The 18,921-nt window shown below is 36.9% G+C and overlaps 1 protein-coding gene across 6 annotated transcripts in view; it reads left to right on the top strand.

Moving 5' to 3' along the window:
- Strbp (spermatid perinuclear RNA binding protein) overlaps window positions 1-18,921 on the top strand; it is a 98,456-nt gene that overhangs the window by 9,325 nt on the left and 70,210 nt on the right. For 4 of the 6 annotated variants that reach the window (XR_002025023.2, XM_033759059.1, XM_019205949.1 and 1 more), the window contains exons 1-3: window positions 12,752-12,790; window positions 13,156-13,327; window positions 17,204-17,424. Coding sequence is in view for 5 of the 6 variants with exons in the window: in XM_033759059.1 (XP_033614950.1) it covers window positions 13,325-13,327; window positions 17,204-17,424 (224 nt within the window). In the remaining variant the exon portion in view is untranslated. Of the gene's footprint in view, window positions 1-9,456; window positions 9,473-12,751; window positions 12,791-13,155; window positions 13,328-17,203; window positions 17,425-18,921 lie in introns of those variants that run through there. The other 2 variants (XM_019205947.2, XM_019205948.2) reach the window with 2 other exon arrangements.

Here is an 18,921-nt window from a genome sequence, read left to right as displayed (position 1 = left end):
TATATGGATCTTTGCAATAATACTGCTTCTGATACATCTAGAAAAACTGTGACACATAAACTCAGTGAGTCGGACAACACCAATGTTCACTGTAGCACTGTTTATAATCACAAAATACTGGAAACCCTAATGTCCATCAATGAGAAAATATAAGCAGAGAAGTTTATAAATGACAATGACCCATTTCACGTTTAAACTAAAAATCAATGCTAAGGAAAAAATCTAGTTACACAATATACAAAAGACTCTTATCTAAGTTTGAAAATGCATAAAACGCCTCATATAATTTATGAAAAGAAATGTACTTAATAGCATGAAAACATTCAAGTTGAAAAGTCAGGAGAGTAGTTATCTCTCGGAAAGAACAAGATCAGGAAGGATACATACCTGGTAAATATATGAGCTCCTACACCTTAAGAGGATAAATTGGAAGCAGACTTGGCAAAATGTGAGGCTGTAGAAAAGGTATATGTGCTGAGTATACAAGTTATTTACCATATTTTATTTTGTCTATAGTTTTAACACGTCCTACCACCTTGAACCACTGTGGTACAGGCATGGCTGTCCTATCAGGTGCTGTGTACTAGTGATACAAATCACTTTTGTTTGTTTTGTTTGTATTGAATATTTCTCTTAGTTAGGCAGGTTTACAAAATGACCTTAGAATGTGTAACCTAGTTGTAAATGACCAGTACTGTTAAAAATTACAAATTTTTTAAAAACTGAAGTCATTGTTTTCATGCTGGCAAAATAAGTCTGCGTATACCCCTCAAAAAAAGGACAGATTCACCAAGCACTGTGTTAATACATGAAATTTTTCTTGTTTATCAGTTTTCTTAGTCTAGCATTTAAATATTTTTTTCAGTGGCTTTTCTTAAATATCATTGGTACTAATCTTGTGATTTACGTCAGGGTTTATTTTAAAAGGAGTTTGTGAAAGGGTTGAATTATAATATCAACACTTGAGCCAAAGATATTGAACTGTTCTCAAAAGCTATTTGTCCTTTCTGACCTAGATACACAGTTTCCAACTGGCAGACGGTGCCAAAAAGAGGAGAATGAGTGTTGGCAGGAGTCTGGAAATTATATTACCAAGTGCTCTAATATATTAAAAAAATTTTTTTAGTACTTTGATACAAGAAATATTCTCGTTCAGTCTGTCTCCAGATAGGGTTTCTTTGCCATGCTGTGTCCTGCAGAATGATAACAGAAGGTCTTTTGAGAATCATTGACACTGTTTGAAGCTTATTTACCAAGGTACTGGTTTACTCTTCAGGCTTAAGGGCGCTGCACTGGGTACAGGATGACAGAATACTTGAAATCTTAACTATTTCTTGGTACATTGCCTCTTTTTTTCCTTTGGTCAGAATTGTCACAAGATCTATGAATTCTAAAGATAGTCTGATGACCTCTATCACAGCCTTTTATTGAGAAGAAAATAAATAGCTATTGCAGTGTGTACAGTTTTGGTGCTATTCTGTTTGATCCTGGTTTAAAGGGATAGATGGAAAGTTGTGCTTCTAAAGATCATTGTGCAAAATTAAATATATACCTACTCTTTGATTTGCTTGTGGAGACAGCTTTGTGAATTGGAAAAGATGCTGGAGACCTAGTTCCAGGGATGGCTGTGCCTGTACCTCACTGTTTGTGATTGTAGACAAGTCATTGAACAGTGTGTATCAGCGCTTTCATATTATAAATGAAATTTATTCCATCTGTTCTGTTTTGACCACTTTTCTGGACTATTGTGAGTCTTGAATACAGTGCCGTATGGGAAAATATTTTGAGAGATTTGAGTTTCTTGCTTGTTCCAGTCACTGTTCTAGGTGGACAAAACAGAGTAACAAAGGTGTACTTTATACGGGGCTGCTGCAGGAGGAGTTGCTTTTTGTGTAGGCTGATCAGAGATGGGTTCACAAGAAAATGACATCTTAGCAGACAACTGAAAAAGTGAGGGAAGGAGTTATGTGGAGATTGGGGGCAAACTAGAAAATATAGAGGCCTCCAAGTGGGAATCCTAGCAGGGAAGCAAGTGTGACCAGAGCACAGAGAGCACAGTGAGCTATAGACAATGAGGCAAGGAAGTTTGTGGGAATCTGATCATTAGGGCTTTATAACTTTGTTATAATATGTTTACTCAGAGCCAGGAAGCTGTTGGTAGGTTTCTGAGTGGAGGAATGATATGACCTAATTGAGATTTTAGAAGGAAACACTCTGGATGCTGTTTCTGAGAATAAACTAGATGGGGGAGCATGAGAGCTAGTTGGCAATTACTAGTCTAATCCCATTGAGAGATGGCTGTGACCAGAGTGGTAGCAGTGCGCAGATTCTAAATAGAGTTAGGTAAAGATGACAGAATTTGATAATGGATCAGATATGGGGTATCAGTGGAAGAAGAGGAATCATGAATGACTCATGTTTTTGGCACAAACATTTGGAAGGATAAAATTAGTTGCCTTGGGAGAGGAAGATTGGTGGGAACAAAGTGTGTGTGTGTGTGTGTGTGTGTGTGTGTGTGTGTGTAGTTGAGAAGGAGACGTTACATTTAAGATGCTTGTTAGGTATCCTGGTGTATATGTGTGATGACTTGAGTCTGGAACTCAGGTTCCAGCCTCGACTTTGGATCAGCTTGCCAGGGGATAGTGTGTGGTTGTAAAGAACTGTCAGTTTGAGTACTGAGTCCTGAGACAATGTAGAGATAAGAAGGAAAACAAGCCCACTGTGATTGTGTGTGCTTGTGACCCCAGCACTTGTGAGGCTGAGGCAGGAGGATTGCAAATTCAAGGCCAGCATGGGCTACAAAAGAAAACTGTTTCCAAAAGGAAAAGAAAAAGAGACAATGGGAAAATTGATGGAGTTGGAAGAGAATAAAGAGAGTGGTGTTTTGGATGGGAGCCAAGAGAAGTAAAATGTTACCTGTTGCTGAGAGGTCAGCTAAGGGGGAGATTGAAAATCATTCATAGGATTAAATATGAAGATCCTAGGGAACCTTAATAAGAGCTGTTTCAGTGGAGTGTTGGGGTGAGAGGCTGATTGAGATAGATCACTGGCAATAACAATTATGAAAAAGACCGATTAGTATAATTGTGTGTATATATTTTCCTTATTAGCCACATTAAACGATCCAAGATTAATAATGTGATATAGCCAAAAGCATTAGATTTAACCATGGCTAAGGTTTTGCCAGGAGAGGATGGCAAGAGAAATTGCTGGTATGGATGCTAAATGATGGATCATGTAGCTTCAGTTGGGTAAGAACAGAAGTAAAGACTTGAAAAAAAGTGAGGGACTGTGGAAAATGGTAGCCTGAGTGGATTATAGGCCCCGGTTATCTAAAATCAGCAGATGAGAACATTGGAAGAAAGGAATATAAGGAATGGAGAGGCCAAAAGTTTAGAGGGGGTATCTATATGGTCATTAAAATTCTAATATTTATGCTGAGGATAGGCTGTATGTCAGTAAGCTTAATGCTAATATCCTAAAGGATTGGGAGAAGGCTTGGAGGATTAGCATATTCATGATGGGATATAATTTGCATCTCTCACTGCCAGGAAGCTTGAACCACCAGTGGTACATGCATGACTATCCCATGGGGTGGCTTTTTGTTGATTTTTTATTAGTAAAAAGACTGATAAAAGTGATTAGAGCCATATGTACCACCAGTGGTTCAAGCCAGCAGGAGCGAGTTATTTCAAGATAGATGAAATAAGTCAAATAAATAATGGAATTTGTATTTGTGGAAGAAGGGACAGAAATTCCCTTAAGTCACTGTGGTTATGGCTGCCATGAAATTGCGTGGGAAGAGATAGTAGCCTTTCAGATGGGATCTCTTTAAATTCTGCAGTTATGGAACTCTCTAAGGAAAGGTAAACCTAGGATTGAATTCAGATTTTATTGAGACTCTCCTGAGTGCAGGGCATTGTACTAGTGCTACATTTAAGAGCTATGGAGATAAAGGTTTAAGTTATAAGAAACAATAAAAATAACTAAAAATGAGTGATAGAAATTTTATTAAGGAAGCTGAAAAGGTGCTGGGTAGCTTGGAGGAGGAAGAAATAAACTCATGTATTAAATACCACTTAACTGAAGGAGAGATGGTCATTTGACAGAACAGTGACAGATGGTGGCAGAAAAAGGTTGCAATCCAGGCAAAAGAATAAATTAATTTAGAACTTACTGGTAGCATACTGTACAAGGTGTTCTGGGGAAAGAGTCTTTAGTACTGTGTTGACTGGAACTATAGCAATGAGAGCAGTGACTGGGAATTACACCACCATCCTATTGTAAAGGACCTCGGTTGGATTGCTACCCTGAATAACGAGTGGAATACCAGTTGTTTAGTTAATAGCCATAAGGTTTTGAAGAGGAGCCTGATGTTCTCAAGATAAAGTTTTCCTCAGCAGTGGGCTAAAATGGGGATAAAATAGTGTAGGATACAAGGAATTCCTGTAAATGGTAGAACTATACAGTAGTGTACAAGACTTTCAAATAAGATTCCTCAAATCCTTAAACATTCATAGTTGTGAAGTGAGGACTGTAACTCAGACTTCCACACTTTGTTTTCCTTCCTGTTTCTTAGGCCAGTCCCTTTCTCTGACTTAGTTGTACCTCTTCTGTGTTTTCCCATTCATTGGTGCACCTGTTTGCTTGGCAGTTTTCTGGTGTTACATATTACTTGTATGTTGAAAATTGCCACGTATATGTCCTATTTCAGACTGAAAACTAAATATGTCCAAAACTGAATTTCTGGTTTTACTCCCTAGATTAGTCAGTTTTCCTATTGCTGGACAAAATACCCAACACCCTCAGTTTAAAGGCTGAGAGTCTTGGAAGTTTTAGTGCATGATCAACTGGTTCCAAGGAGGGAACACTGTGGCTGAAAGCGATGGCAGAGCAGCTTGCTTAGTTCATGGCAGCTTGAAAGCAGAGCCAGGTTGACAGTCCCAGAGAGGGTGGTTACACCTTCATGACCCATGCACTATACCCTTAAGTGTGCTGCACCAGTCCCCTGTATGACTCTTAAGCCATTCAGGTTGATATAATCAAGTTTAACCATCACATTCTATTCCCTGTCAACTTCATACCCAACTATATCTCATTAATCCCCAAAATAAAAACAGATAAGAATTCCATGCAGCATGATAGTTCTATCTTGCATTCAACCTAAAGCTCAATAATCCTTTCTCCCAAATCTCAACAGTTCTAGCATTTTTCACAAGTCCATGGTCTTTTCTGAGACTCGAGACAAACTCTTAGCTGTAAACCTTTGTAAAAAAATTTTTTTTAAAGTTAAATAATTCCAGAATGGAGTGGCACAGGTTAAACGTGTCCATTCCCAAAGACAAGAAAAGAAAAGAATTGGACCAATTGGTAGAAAAGAATTGGACCAAAGCAAGATGGAAACCCAGCAGGGCAAGCATTTAGCTGTGAACCTCATTTTTTTTAAAGTTACCTAATCCTAGGGTACCATGGCGCAGGCTTAAGCATGCCTATTCCCAAAGAGAAGACTGTGGGGGTAGAAAAGAATTTAACCAAAGCAAGATGGAAATCCAGCAGGGAAAACTTTAAGTAACTATACTTCTTTATCTGGCATCTGGGACATATAGTAGTAAAATGTGAATTCCAAAGGGCTTGGGGTGGCCCTACCTCTATGGCCTTGCCATACATAGCCTCTCTCTGTGCTCACTCCAACTCATGGCCTGCAGCTTTCCTGGGCAGATATTTGGGGAACATGGCATCTGGGGTCTTTGTTGTATCACTGGTTTTGTTCTCACAGCTTCATACACTGCCCTCTTAGGAACTCCTTATTTTGAGACATGATTTCCCTGAGTTGCTAGTCTGGCCTTGAGTTTAATGATTCTCCTGCCTCCAAGTGGTGGGGATTATAGGCAAGTGCTGGTCTCTGGGCTGCACTGCATGTTTTTGTATGACTCATGGACTAAAAATGGCGTTAAAATTTTTAAATAGTTGAAAAAAATAAAGCATTGAGGTTTTTGTTATGGAAAAGTTATATGAAATTTAAATTTTAGGGTCCATAAGTAAAATTTTATAGGAATACAGCCACATTTATGGATACCCAGACACTATGGCTATATTTGTTCTGCCGAGGTGCTGAGTTGAGTAATAGAGGCTGTATGGTTTAGCAGGCTGCATTGTTTACTATCTGGTCCTTTAGATTTTTTTCCCCAGGTACTGAGAATCGAACTTAGGACTTTGCTCTTGCCAGACAGTCTGACGCTGCTGAATTACATTCCTGGCCCAACTTTCTGGTCCTTTAAAGAAAATGTTTGCCATACTCTGCCCTGTATGATATGGCCTTGTCCACAGCTCACTCCATTCTAGCCAAGTTGGGCTTCTTAATCAGACCTGCTCTTTGGGCTGATGTGTTTGCTCATTCTCCTGCCAGATCATCCTGTGAAGTCTGCCCTCAGGTGCCACCATGACCATTGGATTTCAGGTTTTTCTTTTGTGTGCTTAAGCAGTCGCCTACTTACTCTCTTTTCCAAGCACTCACACCTTCTCACATACTGTATAATTTACTTATTTTTATATTACTCTTTTTTTTTGTAAAGTTGTTTTCGTCCTTCTTGACTTCAACCACAATGGCAGGATTTTTTTACCCTTTTAAAAATAGAATTATTAGCATATTACTAATTTGCACAAATCAGTGAGTTTCACTGTGACATTTCCATACAGGCATATATCATCATGCTTGGAAAGTATACTCACCCTCCCTTTCACGCTGTCATGTTTCCTTTTCTCTTCCCCCTTCCTCTGGCTCTCCTCCCTTACCATAATAGGATCAGGGATTTTTGGCTCTTTTGCCCTCTGATGTATCCTTAGTACTCAGGATAGTGCATGGGATATTACAGGTGTTCAGTAAATAGTTGTTGAAATACACTTAATTGTTGATTATCTCACCAGGTGAGTCATCTTACTGCTGAATGTTGGTCTGTAAAGTTTACATTAGGTAACATGAACTAGGGATTGGGAAGGACTAGTGACTGTTTAGTTCAGAAAGAAGGGTTACTTGGTAAGGTCTTTTTCACTTTGTTCACTAGAAGTAAATAGAAAGCATTCTAGTTCAACTTAGCTGGCTTGTACAGTGTATATTAGGTTAGGATAATAGCCAGTCCATGTGTCGTCCTGTTCATATTGTTAATTCAGAAGGGATCTTTTGGGCTCTGCCTAGTATTGCAAAGCTTCCAACTATAAGAGGGGATCAAGCTTTTGTATCATTGTAGGATGGGTGTCGTGATAAGGATGGAAGTTTAAATTTTGGTAAGGATTTTTATATTGGCTATTGTTATGTAATTTATAGGGTTTTGGGTTTTAACTTCTTGTGGCTCTTTTGTGTAAAAATGAGGGAAACTTCCAGAGGAAAATAGTGAAATCAGTATTCTCTTCATATTAGTATTTCCTAGGAACTTAATGCCACTGTGTAGATAAAGTTTTATTGGAAGAGATTTGAGTTACTGAATCTGTATGCATTTGCTCTAATTTACTTTCACTAGTGCTCTAAACTGATGATTGATTTTGTGTCTTCTGTACTATGAAGTACAGAATAATCGAGTAAATATGTATTTACTAATATATCTCCCAGAATTTACCTTAAACTGAATACTAGTATCTTCTCCATCTTTAATGTAGTAGACGTGTGGTTATTCTGTTACAATGGAAAAGTAGAGCCTGTTCATTTTATTTTTACATAGATTATTTTAAGAGAGGGTCTATAGCAGTATTAACAAAATTTAAAGTTTTCTTTTCAGTTACTGTTTTGACAGTAAATTTGCCAAATTCCATGTTAAAGTGTTTACAAGGCATTCTTTGGAATTTAAAAAAAAATTTATTCTTTGGAATTTTTAAAGAAAGTATTTTTTTGGGGTACTGGGGATCGAACTCAGGAGCTTCTGCTTTTGAGGCAGGTGGCACCACTGAGCTAAATCCCCGGCCTAAAGAAAGTATTTTTTAATATCTTCTCCATACTACATTTCAGGAAAATACCTTAATTTTGCCAGACTGTTTTATAATTTGAATATAGAATGAATTCATACATTAAAAAAATCTTACTTTGTAGCTTGATAGCCTGCTATATAAAGCTTTTTGGCCTTACGGAGTCAGTTAAAAAAGTCCAGCATAACCACTATCACCAAAAGCAGAATTCATGACAAAAAAATTGGTAAGTTGGAATTCATTAAAAACTTAAAAGGTGGGTTGGGGATTCAGCTCAGTGGTGCCACTGCCTGCCTCACAAGCGAAGGTCTTAAGTTCGATCCCCAGTACCAAAAACAAAAAATTTAAAAGGATAAAAAGATAGTGGCAGATGCTGGCAAAAACCATATGCATATATATATATACATAGCATATATCTGATAAAGGATTGGTATCTGTAATAGATGAAGAATTCTTCATACTAAACAATACGAAAACAGCCCCTTTAAAAAGAAGCAAAGACATGAGCAGACACTTTATTACGAGACATAAATGGCAAGCATATGGCAAGATGCTCAACATGCATGCCATTAAGAGTATTTCACATTAAGACAGCAGCACTACACCTCTATTAGAATGGCCAGAATCCTGAATACTGGCAACACCAAATGATAGCACAGAGCTCTCTCATTCCTTACTGTGGGAAAGCAGAATGGTATAGCCAATTAAGACATTTTAGCTGTTTCTTACAAAGTATACATACTCTTATGTATGACCTAACCGTCACACTCCCCAAGAGCTGAGAATTTATGTCCACCCAAAAAACTCCCAGACGTGGTGGTGTGTACCTGTAATCCTAGCACCAGGGAGATTGAGGCAGAGGATTGCTGTGAATTCAAGGTCAGCCTGAACTACATAGCAAGACCCTTTCATCAAACCAAACCAGAACAAACCACACCACACCACAGACTTTAGTGGTAGATGCATACCATTTTTCAGAACCCACAGAATATATATGAATAATAAACTTTATGTAAACTATGAATGTTAATTAATAATAGGGGAACTATGGTGAGGAGTATGTGGGAATCTCTCTACTTTCCACTGTTTATCTGTAAACAAAACCGCTAAAAATATAAATTTATAGAAAAAAATGCTCAATAGAAAACAAGATACTATGCATACACATAGCTTTACTTAAATATATTCCACCTGTTGCATAAAGCTAATTTTACTAAGTAGAGCCAATTAGTATATTTTGAAGGTCAGTTTTTTTCAAATATGTACATACAGCTGTTACTTGAAAAGTTTTTTATATGACATTAGGAGATCAGAGTTAGTTTTTGTTGTTTTGAAAGCATTAAGTGTACACTATTGTTAGATATTATTAGATTTTTCTTTTTTACAGCTCATCTCACTTATTTTGAAATAAAGCCTAATCATCCCATTGCAGTGATGAGGAAACGCAGACTCAGAGAAGCAGCAAAGTTGGCACTTGAATCAACTCCTAATTCCAAAGTCTGTGTGTTTTACACTCCTGGTAATTCCCATAGATTTATTTTTTGAAGTAAAAATAGCTAAAGTTTGTTCCTTAATGTAAATGCTTTTCTAGACAATATTAAAAGAGATTATCTAGATTTGACTACTGTTTACTTTCTTTGTGACTTAGGTTGTATTATCTTTATGCTTTAGTTTCTTTAGGCATTAAATAGAGATAATAATTGAGATTGTTGTGAGCATTAAATTAGTTAAATGTATGAAAAACTTTTAGAACAGTGCCTAGTACAAAACTGAATGAGTTCCATAAGTTATTTATTAATTAGTAATGGAATATTTTCACATCATTTAGATAAAGGACATGAACCAAGGAAATGAAGTAACTTTCTGAGTCATATAGCTATTAATTGGAAAAGTCAATTTAAAAAATTCAAGGTTAGAATCTTATTCACCAGCAAGAACCCAAGTTCGCCCCCCAAAAAAAAAAAAAAAAAGAATTCACCAATTTTTTTTTTCTTTTTTCTTTAAGAGCAGGTCTTGCCATGTAGTTCAGGCTGGCCTTCAGCTTGTGGTGATCCTCCTGCCTCAGCCTCTTGAGTGCTGGAATTACAGGCACATGCCACCACATCCAGCACTTAAGCATTTTTTAAAAAAGGAAAGAAACAAAAAAGCTCTTTTTAAAAATACTTTTTGGTACCAGGATTGAACTTGGGTCCTTGAGCTTGCGAGGCAGGCGGTGGAACCACTGAGCTAAATCCCTGGCCCTAAAAATATTTTTAAAAAAACCAATAAAAAGTATTTGCAGTTTCCCATCTGCTTAGAGCATTTCAGGTATTGTATGTAATCCCGTCCCCAACCCCATCAACTTAATATAGTGGGGAAAAAGCACTGGCTTGGGACGGTGGTGGTGAACCTGTGGCACGTGTGCTGCAGTAGGCACATGTAATCCTCTGTTGGCATGCAAACCCAGTGTATGAGTTGTTTTTTCTAAACTAAAACCTCAGGATTCAGGTTTAATTGCAGTGTTGGCACTTTACGATAAATAAATGGGTTTGGGGTTGTAGTTTGGGTACTTGGTTTCTAAAAAAGGTTTGCTATCACTGGCCTAGGATGTAGATTCTAGACCATGTCTTGTCTCTGGTTGGCTGTGTAACCTTAATATCTGACTCTGTTTCATTTATAAAGTGGGGGTGGGTTTGAGTTAGATGATTTCTGAGTTCATTTTATAGCCTGATAGAATGTGATTCTGAGCTACTGTGCCTGCTGCTGTTGTGTATTGCACTATACTGACATACTATGACACAGAGGTTCTTGATATATGCACAGGGTGGCCACTCTCTATGTTGAATGACTATGTTGATCATGATTTCTCCACCACACCAGACTGTCTTAGCATTGTTTTCACCTTTTCTGGTTTCAGTCTGCTTTCTCAGTGTGGCTGAGTTATTGTATTGGCTTCCCCCTTTTGTAAAGTTTGTAGACTTTCAGTTTCAACTGGCCACAAACAATGTTTTCATTTTGTTTGGCAACTAGATTTCACAGCTAATTACTAAATGAATCCCTAAAAATCAAATAGCCCTGGGAATGGGAGATGCCAAAGACTCTCTAAAGTTGTGTAGTATAGCCATGGTGTGTGTGTGTGTTTGTGTTTGCACAGGATTAGGGATAGAGCCCAGGGCTTTTTGCATGGTTGACAAGTGCTCTGTGTTACTGAGCTATGACCCAGCCTTCAGCCTTTTTTTATTGTATTTTGAGACAAATTTTCATTAAGTTGCTCAGGTTGGGATGAACTTGTGATCCTCCTGCCTTAGCCTCCTGAGTAGCTAGGATTATAGTTACATGCCATAGCACCTGGCTGTGTAGTGTAAACTTACATGGAAGTATAATTTTTCGTGACGAAAGCATTTTTTAGTTATCTCTTACCATGGGGACTCACAGTTTAGTTTTTAATCTAATAAATTATACATCCTATAAAGAAATTATAGCACTTTTGCTTGTAACACAATCCATTTTGGGGTGGGTACTGGGGATCGAACTCAGGACTTTGCACTTGTCAGGCAGGCATGGTGCTGCTGAGCTAAATCCCTGGCCCTGTGATCCATTTTAAAAAGAACCTGTACAGTTAAAACATATGCAGGTGAAAAAAAAAAACAAAACAAAACATATGCAGGTGTGCGGCACAGCACCACTGAACTAAATCCTTGGCCCTATGTACTTAAATCAAACTTCACTAGCATAATTCAAGAGAATTTTCCAAGCCAGTTAGGAAAGTTGGTTATAGGATGCAAACAGTTTGCATATTGGTCATAGTTGAGTGCCATTTGACTATAGTTATGGGTCTGTTTTCTCATTTGAAATATCAAGGAGAGCTAAATATAACATGCATAACTTTTATAGTCCTAAAATCCCCCAAAAAATTTCTTAAGAGAACAACTAATATTAAGAAATTGTTGCTAGGGATTTAGCTCAGCGGTTTGGTGGCCTGCCTTGGCAAACGCAAGGACCCGAGTTCAATCCCCAGTACCAAAAAAAAAAAAAAAAGGAAAGAAATTGTTACTGTTAATAGTCTTTCAAGGGAATTGCTTTATTTCAAGAAAAAAATTTAGACAAAGAGAAGGCTGTTTTCTTTGTGAATTTATGTGGTATGTAGCATGTAAGTTATTTCCTTTGATATCTGTGTTAGTAAAGAGCGTTGTGAGCCAGGGATTTAGCTCAGTGGTACCGCACTTGCTCACAAGCACAAGGTCCTGAGTTCGATCCGGGTACCAAAATAAAAAAATAAAAGAGTGTTGTTTTGGTATTAGTTCTTGTTTGTTTATACAGGTTGGCTTAAAACATGAGGATTTCATTAATACTTAGAAGTTACCTCTACCTTGTCTGGAATGTAATACAGTCTCATAAAGGTGTGGCTACAGATGGCAGCAGAATGGTGATTGTGGCTTCTGAGCAGAAATAAGCTGTGGGATTTTGGTGAGGGGCATGCAGAGGTAATGAAATCAGAGTCTAGTGTGATTCTATAATTCTGGCCTAGGGGTGTGTTGGGTCTTTTGGGAGTTGGTGGCGTGGGGGTGGAACCAGTAAAGCATTTTGAATTTTAGGCCTGAAAATAATTGAAGGGCAAACATTATGCCACCCTATACTGTCTAACAGAAAAGCAACATGAGAGAGCTAATGGTATTGTAGTTTGAGGTGCCTTATCTTTGGAATTTTCACATAGGTCTGGCTTCATACCAATTTCTTATTGAAAATCTGATACAGCTGGGCGTGGTGGCACACACCTGTAATCCCTGCACTCTGGGAGGTTGAGGCAGGAGGATCGCTGTGAGTTTGAGACCAGCCTGGACTACACAGTGAATTCCAGGTCAGTCTCAACTACATAGTGAGACCCTGTCTCAAAAAAAAAAAAAAAAAAAAAATCTGATGGTTAGTTTCATCATTACTGCCACCAGGAGCAGTATTGCTCTTTTAGGTGGTGGTCGTTGAGTGTAAATCAGCTAGCTAGCTGTCATGTTGTGGCCACAGAAAGGGTTGATTTTGGGGCCATCTCACTTAGGTTCTTGGGCCCAGGCCTTCGAAGAATGTTAATTTTTTGTTTGAAATGAAGTAATTTTCCTCCATATAATTTGTTTCTTTTAAATCAGTGACAGGTTTATAGGCTCTGCACTCAGATATGAAACTTGTAACTTTTAATCATTTTGAAAAGTTAGTTTTCCTCTTCTCTTACAGGTGTATTCCAGAGAAAAGTCTTCAAACATCTTTGCTGTATTTGATGCTGAGTGACTGTCAGGGGACTCAGGCTTATGAGGAGGTACTGTCACATAGAACAGTGTCTAGTGAAGACGACAAGAAAGAGAGGAAAAGATCGGAAAAAGAAGCTAAAATACTATAGAAAACCATGGTATGTTACTACTTACATCTTCTTAATTTCTTACATAAAAATGATTCTAGTGATTGAAAATTAGAAGCAGTGACAGGGTGTGGGAAAGCCAGTGGCGTTAATTTTTGGCTGTGGTGTATCAGATAAAGGTGGCACACTACTATTTAAGCAAAGCAAATGAGTTGAGATTTATGACTGAGCCCTTTAAGCCACAAGATGGAGCCCCATGAGCTTGCAGGCCATAAATTATTGAATACAAGGACGGAATACTCATAAATAATGTTTTATAATAAAACTTGTATTAGCAAACCAATACAGACAGCTAGGTGGCCTTGAACTTGAAATTAACTTTTATTAGTATTCTACCTGAAGTTCAGATTTTTCCCCATGGAAATTAAAAATCTTGAACCAGTCTTTTAATTGGTTATATGAATGGTGCAGGAGTTTATAAAATATATATTTAACTCAAAAAGTTACCCGTTTACGTGTTTTTGAAATAACAGGGTAAAGGTTGTGTAGACACGGGCTACTGAGCTAAAATATCAAGGCAAGCTTGCGATTTGATGACTGTTCAGACTTGGATTTCTGCTATTAGATGAGGTCATCACTTAAGTTTTGAATTGGTAAAATGTGCTGCTTTTTTCTCCTTAGTATTTTGCATCTGGAAGACATTGTTTATGTTTTTCCTAAGTATAATGAGAAAGGATTTAAGAAAGACATCATGAGTGGGGAAAAAAGCACAAAATATTAATTGTTGATGTGTTTGGAATATGTTCTTTAGTAAATCTGATGGTGTATCTTTTAAGTACTACTTGCTTTTAAAAATATTTGTGCCTAAAATCACAATGTTAACTTGCTCTTTATAGAGAGGGAATACTAATATCTTAGATCTGAGTGGTGGGTAAAAGAGTGTTAACTTGGTGGTTTTTTCTGTCATTTTAGTTTCATGGTGAAATGTGAAAAAAAATACGTTATGACTTGTGTTGTCTCCCATGTGAAGTATCTGCCCTTTTGGCTTTTTTTGTTTTTTATATTTGGAGACAGGGTCTTACTATGTAGTTCAGGCTGGACATGAACCCACTGTGTAGCCCAGGCTGACCTTGAACTCATTCATGGCAACCCTCCTGACTCAGCTTCAGGCTTGTTCTTTATAGTCTTGATAGATATATTGCTATATGTATATGTCATAATTTATAGAATTTCTTTTCTCATTTATTCTTTTAAAATTTAGCCTAGATTCTCTGGTGATTCTAAGTCGTTTTATTTATTTATTTATTTATTTATTTTTGTGCCAAGGATTGAATTTGGGACCTTGCGCTTGCAAAGCAGGTGGCCAAACCACTGAGCTAAATCCCTGGCCCTCTTAAATTTTTAAGTTATTTAATTGGTCACATTTTCCATTTCTCCTATTGCTTGTTGGATAGCTCTTAGATTTGAGTGAGAGTTCTTCTGATTTGATTTTTTAATACTTGAAAAAAATCTGTTTGGAGCTTATTTGTGTAAGCAAGCCCCCCCCCATTTCTGGAATAGACCATTGTGTCACTGCTTCCTATAACCATTATTTCATTATACTCATTCTGTCATGGCTCAGTAGACTTTTGGTTTTAACCTTGGAGTTTTTTCTTTTTCTTAACCTTTTTTTTTGTTTTTCTGAAAAAGGGTTTCACTACATAGTTCAGGCTAGCCTTAAAGTCTATCTCTATGTGGCCCAGACTGCCTTCACACTTGTGGTGATCCTCCTGCCTGCCAAGTGCTGGGATTACAGGTGTGCATGACACCACACCTTGCCTCTTTTATTTTTCTCTTAAAACTCATTGAAAGTCTAAATTAATTGTGAGACATCAAATGTTTGATTTTTTTTCAATTTTAATTTTTTATTAGTACATGATTGTAGTGCATGATGATTATATTCCTTGTGAGGCATTGCTACCTGTACATAATATATCTTAATTATTTTTTCATCCTCTTCCATTCCCTTCCCCTTTCCTCTCAAATATTATTATAATTCAGTAATACATAGTTTTGTTTAAATGGAACTCATGATATGTTTTGTTTTCTTGTTATTTGTTCTGGGGTATGTAAGTATATCTAGTGAAGCAATTAAAAAGGTTCTTTGTTGAAAAAGGTTCCAGTTAGAAGACTGGTCTGGATGTCAAGCAAGCAAGAAATCTAAACAGTTGGTTTTTATTGAGAAAAAAGAAAGCTTTATGATCAATATTAGTCCTGAGTTTATAAGATTGAGATTTATTATTTTTTTTTATTATTATTCCTGGGATTGAACTCTGGTCCTTGGACTTGCAAGGTAGACAAGGCACCACTAAGCTATATCCCCAGCCCTGATGATTGAAATTTTTAAAGGTTTACTACCTTTTCAGTTTTACTTTTTAGCTTTACTTTTTAGTGGGTCATGACACTATCAATTGTTTAGTCTCCAAATTACTATGAGTTTTTAAAAAAACAATGATAAAGAGGCAGGACTAATAATTGTGAATGTTTTATTTTGTGGTGAAGACTTCGAAACAAAATATTTATCATCTATTAGTACATAATTGCAGGTAAGTACAGACACTATCATGGCCCTTTAATGGAATACTTTGGATTTTATGGAAAACATACTGAATTACCCTTTTGCAGCTTGGTATACTGATAACAGGTATCTTCATGATATTTGTAAACTTGGAAATAGTAAAAAGCTTAACAGGTGTGGCTATAAGTGTGAAGGATCTACTCTGTTAAATTTTCTGAAATTCATTCTATTTCTGGACATTTGTCTATTCCAACGATTTCTGGGCCAGCATGTCATGATAATTGTTGCTTTTGAAAAGTTTTTGATATTTCATTGTAATGGTACAGTTCTTCCATCTTTGTAGACTATTTCTTGATTCTGTCATTAATTTTTGTTTTTCCAAATGAACTTCAAAATAATTATTGTTGAAGTTTAAGTAAATCATATCTCAGGAGTTTTTTTTGTTTTGTTTTGTTTTTTTTTTTAGGTCATGCTGTGTAGTTCAGCCTGGCTTTGAACTCACTATGGGGCCCAGGCTGGTCTTGCACTTGTAGGTGATCCTCCTGCCTCAGCCTCCCAAGTGCTGGGATTATAGGTGTCCGACCGTGCTGAGGAGATTTTGATTTAGAATAAAATATGTACTTGTGTAAGCTAGTTTGGGAACTTGTTTTACAGTATATGTTTTTCTCATTCTGAAATTTGCAATGTCTCATGTTTATTCTATTTGAAAAAAACTAAAGCTTTGCACCAAGGGTGTAAATGTCAAGTATCAAATAGTATTTCTGTGTTTCCCATAGTTTACACATAACTTTGTATTGTATATTTTGAACGGATTTGCAATCTCAAACTTTTAAGATGTGTGAAAGTCTTCACTAGTTTGAAAGGGAGTGGCTGGGTTTCATGAGTCACCATCATGCATTTCTGGAGAGTTCCTTCAACCTAGAAAGAACTGTTTCTTACAGATATCGTGTGATATGGATGACCTTTTCCTCCCTCACTCCCTCTTTCCTTTTTACTCCATTTTTGGGATCAAACCCAGGACCTCATACGTACTGGGTGTGCTATACCACTTAACTGTACTCCCAGCCTGGAAGACCTCTTTTGAAAAAGTATTCAGAACCATAGGTTCAGCTGCAAGACAGAGAGTATATGCACAGTGCTGAATATGACTTAAGTGAACCTTAAATGAAACGAGTGAATGACCATTGATATTCTGTTTTGGCAATATTAAGATGGGTTTTAGTTCCCATTCCTGAGCAATTTTGTTTTGATATCAGCTGCTTCATAATGGTTTGCCAGTGCTGTGGGTTGACTTAAAATATATTTGTATGCCATCCTTGTCAGGTGATATTTCCTTTACTGAAGTAATTGCTTCTTTTTCCTTCTGACAGAGATCTATTCGATCTTTTGCTAATGATGATCGCCATGTCATGGTGAAACATTCAACAATCTATCCATCTCCAGAGGAACTTGAAGCTGTTCAAAATATGGTGTCTACTGTTGAGTGTGCCCTTAAACATGTCTCAGATTGGCTCGATGAAACAAATAAAGGCACAAAAACAGAGGGTGAGACAGACATGAAGAAAGATGAGGCTGCAGAAAACTATTCCAAGTGAGTGTGGACTGGTCCTTATAGAGCTCAGAAAAGCTCAAAGATCCTTGAATTGAGTTTGTGATATGTTGTTCTTTGTGTTTTCTCAAATATGTGACTGTAACCAAGGAAGTAAATGTTATATGGAGTTTTTCTAGTTAAATTTGAAGGGAATGAAAAGAACAATGATTATAGCTTCAAAAAGAAAATGGAAAAAAAGAGAGTATGCAAAGTCTTTTCTTTAATGTGTGAAAGTTTTCATATATCATCTTTTTTACTGTGTTGGTTTAACTCCCTAAATTCTGAAAGTCATGATTTTTCAGGGAGGGGGTGATTCCTGGAGCAGAAGACTGGAAAAATGTATTTTAAATATATTTTGAATGAAAAAATATAGCACAGCATCTTGTATATTGCAAATATTCATTGTGTATTTGTGGAATGAAGGAAGGGCTAATAGCCAGAACCTTCAAGAGTTGCAATAGAATGTTCTAGGCATTGTCAGGATAGTTGTGGTCAGTGAGATGAAACTGCAGTGGTAAGTGTTACTGTTTGGAGCTGTGGCATATATTGACAGGAATATGCATATGACTGACTTTGAAAGATGATCATTTATTGATTATACCATATTAATAGGCTTAAAGATCACTTGGGTACAACTTTTGTAAATGGAAGATAGAAGTTAACAGAATTTCTTTCTCCAGCTTTCAATTCTAAATCAGTGTAATAAGTAGATGAGAGTAGTGTGAAAGTATTGACAAATTGGTTCTCTTCACCAAAACCTTTTTATCTTCAGTTGAAAGACAGTGACAGATTTTTGCTTTAGAAGGTGATTTTCTTTTTTTTTTTTACTTTTCACTGTAATTGTTCACAGGTACTTTATACATTGTGTCTGGCATCAGTTTGAAGATTCATGGAAGTGACTCAATTTTTCTCATATAGAATGGCTTAAAAAATAATTTTGGTTAGGCCTGATGGATGGCTCATACTCGTAATTCCAGCACTTGGGAGGATGAGGCAGGAGGATTGCTCTGAGTTTGAGGGCCAGCCTGAACTACATAGCAAGACCCTGTCTCAAAAAAAAAACCAAAAAAATGGTTTTACCCAACTTTGAGTTCATGTTAACTAGTCATATTATCCATCAATTGAAGCTGTGGTATTCTTCAGTGTCTAGCTCTCTATAGTCTATTTCCTGTGCAAGTTAGTGAAGTACTCTAGATTTTGATTATACTTTGGTATGTTTGTCTTTTGTGGGGGTGGTACCTGGGGGTCAAACTCAGGACCTTGCGCTTGCGAGGCAGGTGTGGCACCACTGAGCTAAATCCCCAGCCCTTGTTTGTCATTTTTTAAACTTTTAAAGTAGTAATTGTACATGTGTATAAATTGTGTGTATGTTTAAAATTTGTTCTTTTTACCTTTTCTTTTTCTTTTGGTACTAGGGAGTGAACCCAGTGCTTTTGCAGTGAGGTATATCCCCAGTTATTTTGGTTGTTTTTTTTTTTTTTTTTTTTTTTTTTTTTT

The sequence above is a fragment of the Fukomys damarensis genome, unplaced genomic scaffold (assembly GCF_012274545.1).
Source record: "Fukomys damarensis isolate Sample0158 unplaced genomic scaffold, DMR_v1.0_HiC HiC_scaffold_36, whole genome shotgun sequence".
Lineage (NCBI taxonomy): Eukaryota > Metazoa > Chordata > Mammalia > Rodentia > Bathyergidae > Fukomys > Fukomys damarensis.
Note: the sequence above shows the minus strand (reverse complement) of the source record. Positions and strands in the feature narration are given on the sequence as shown.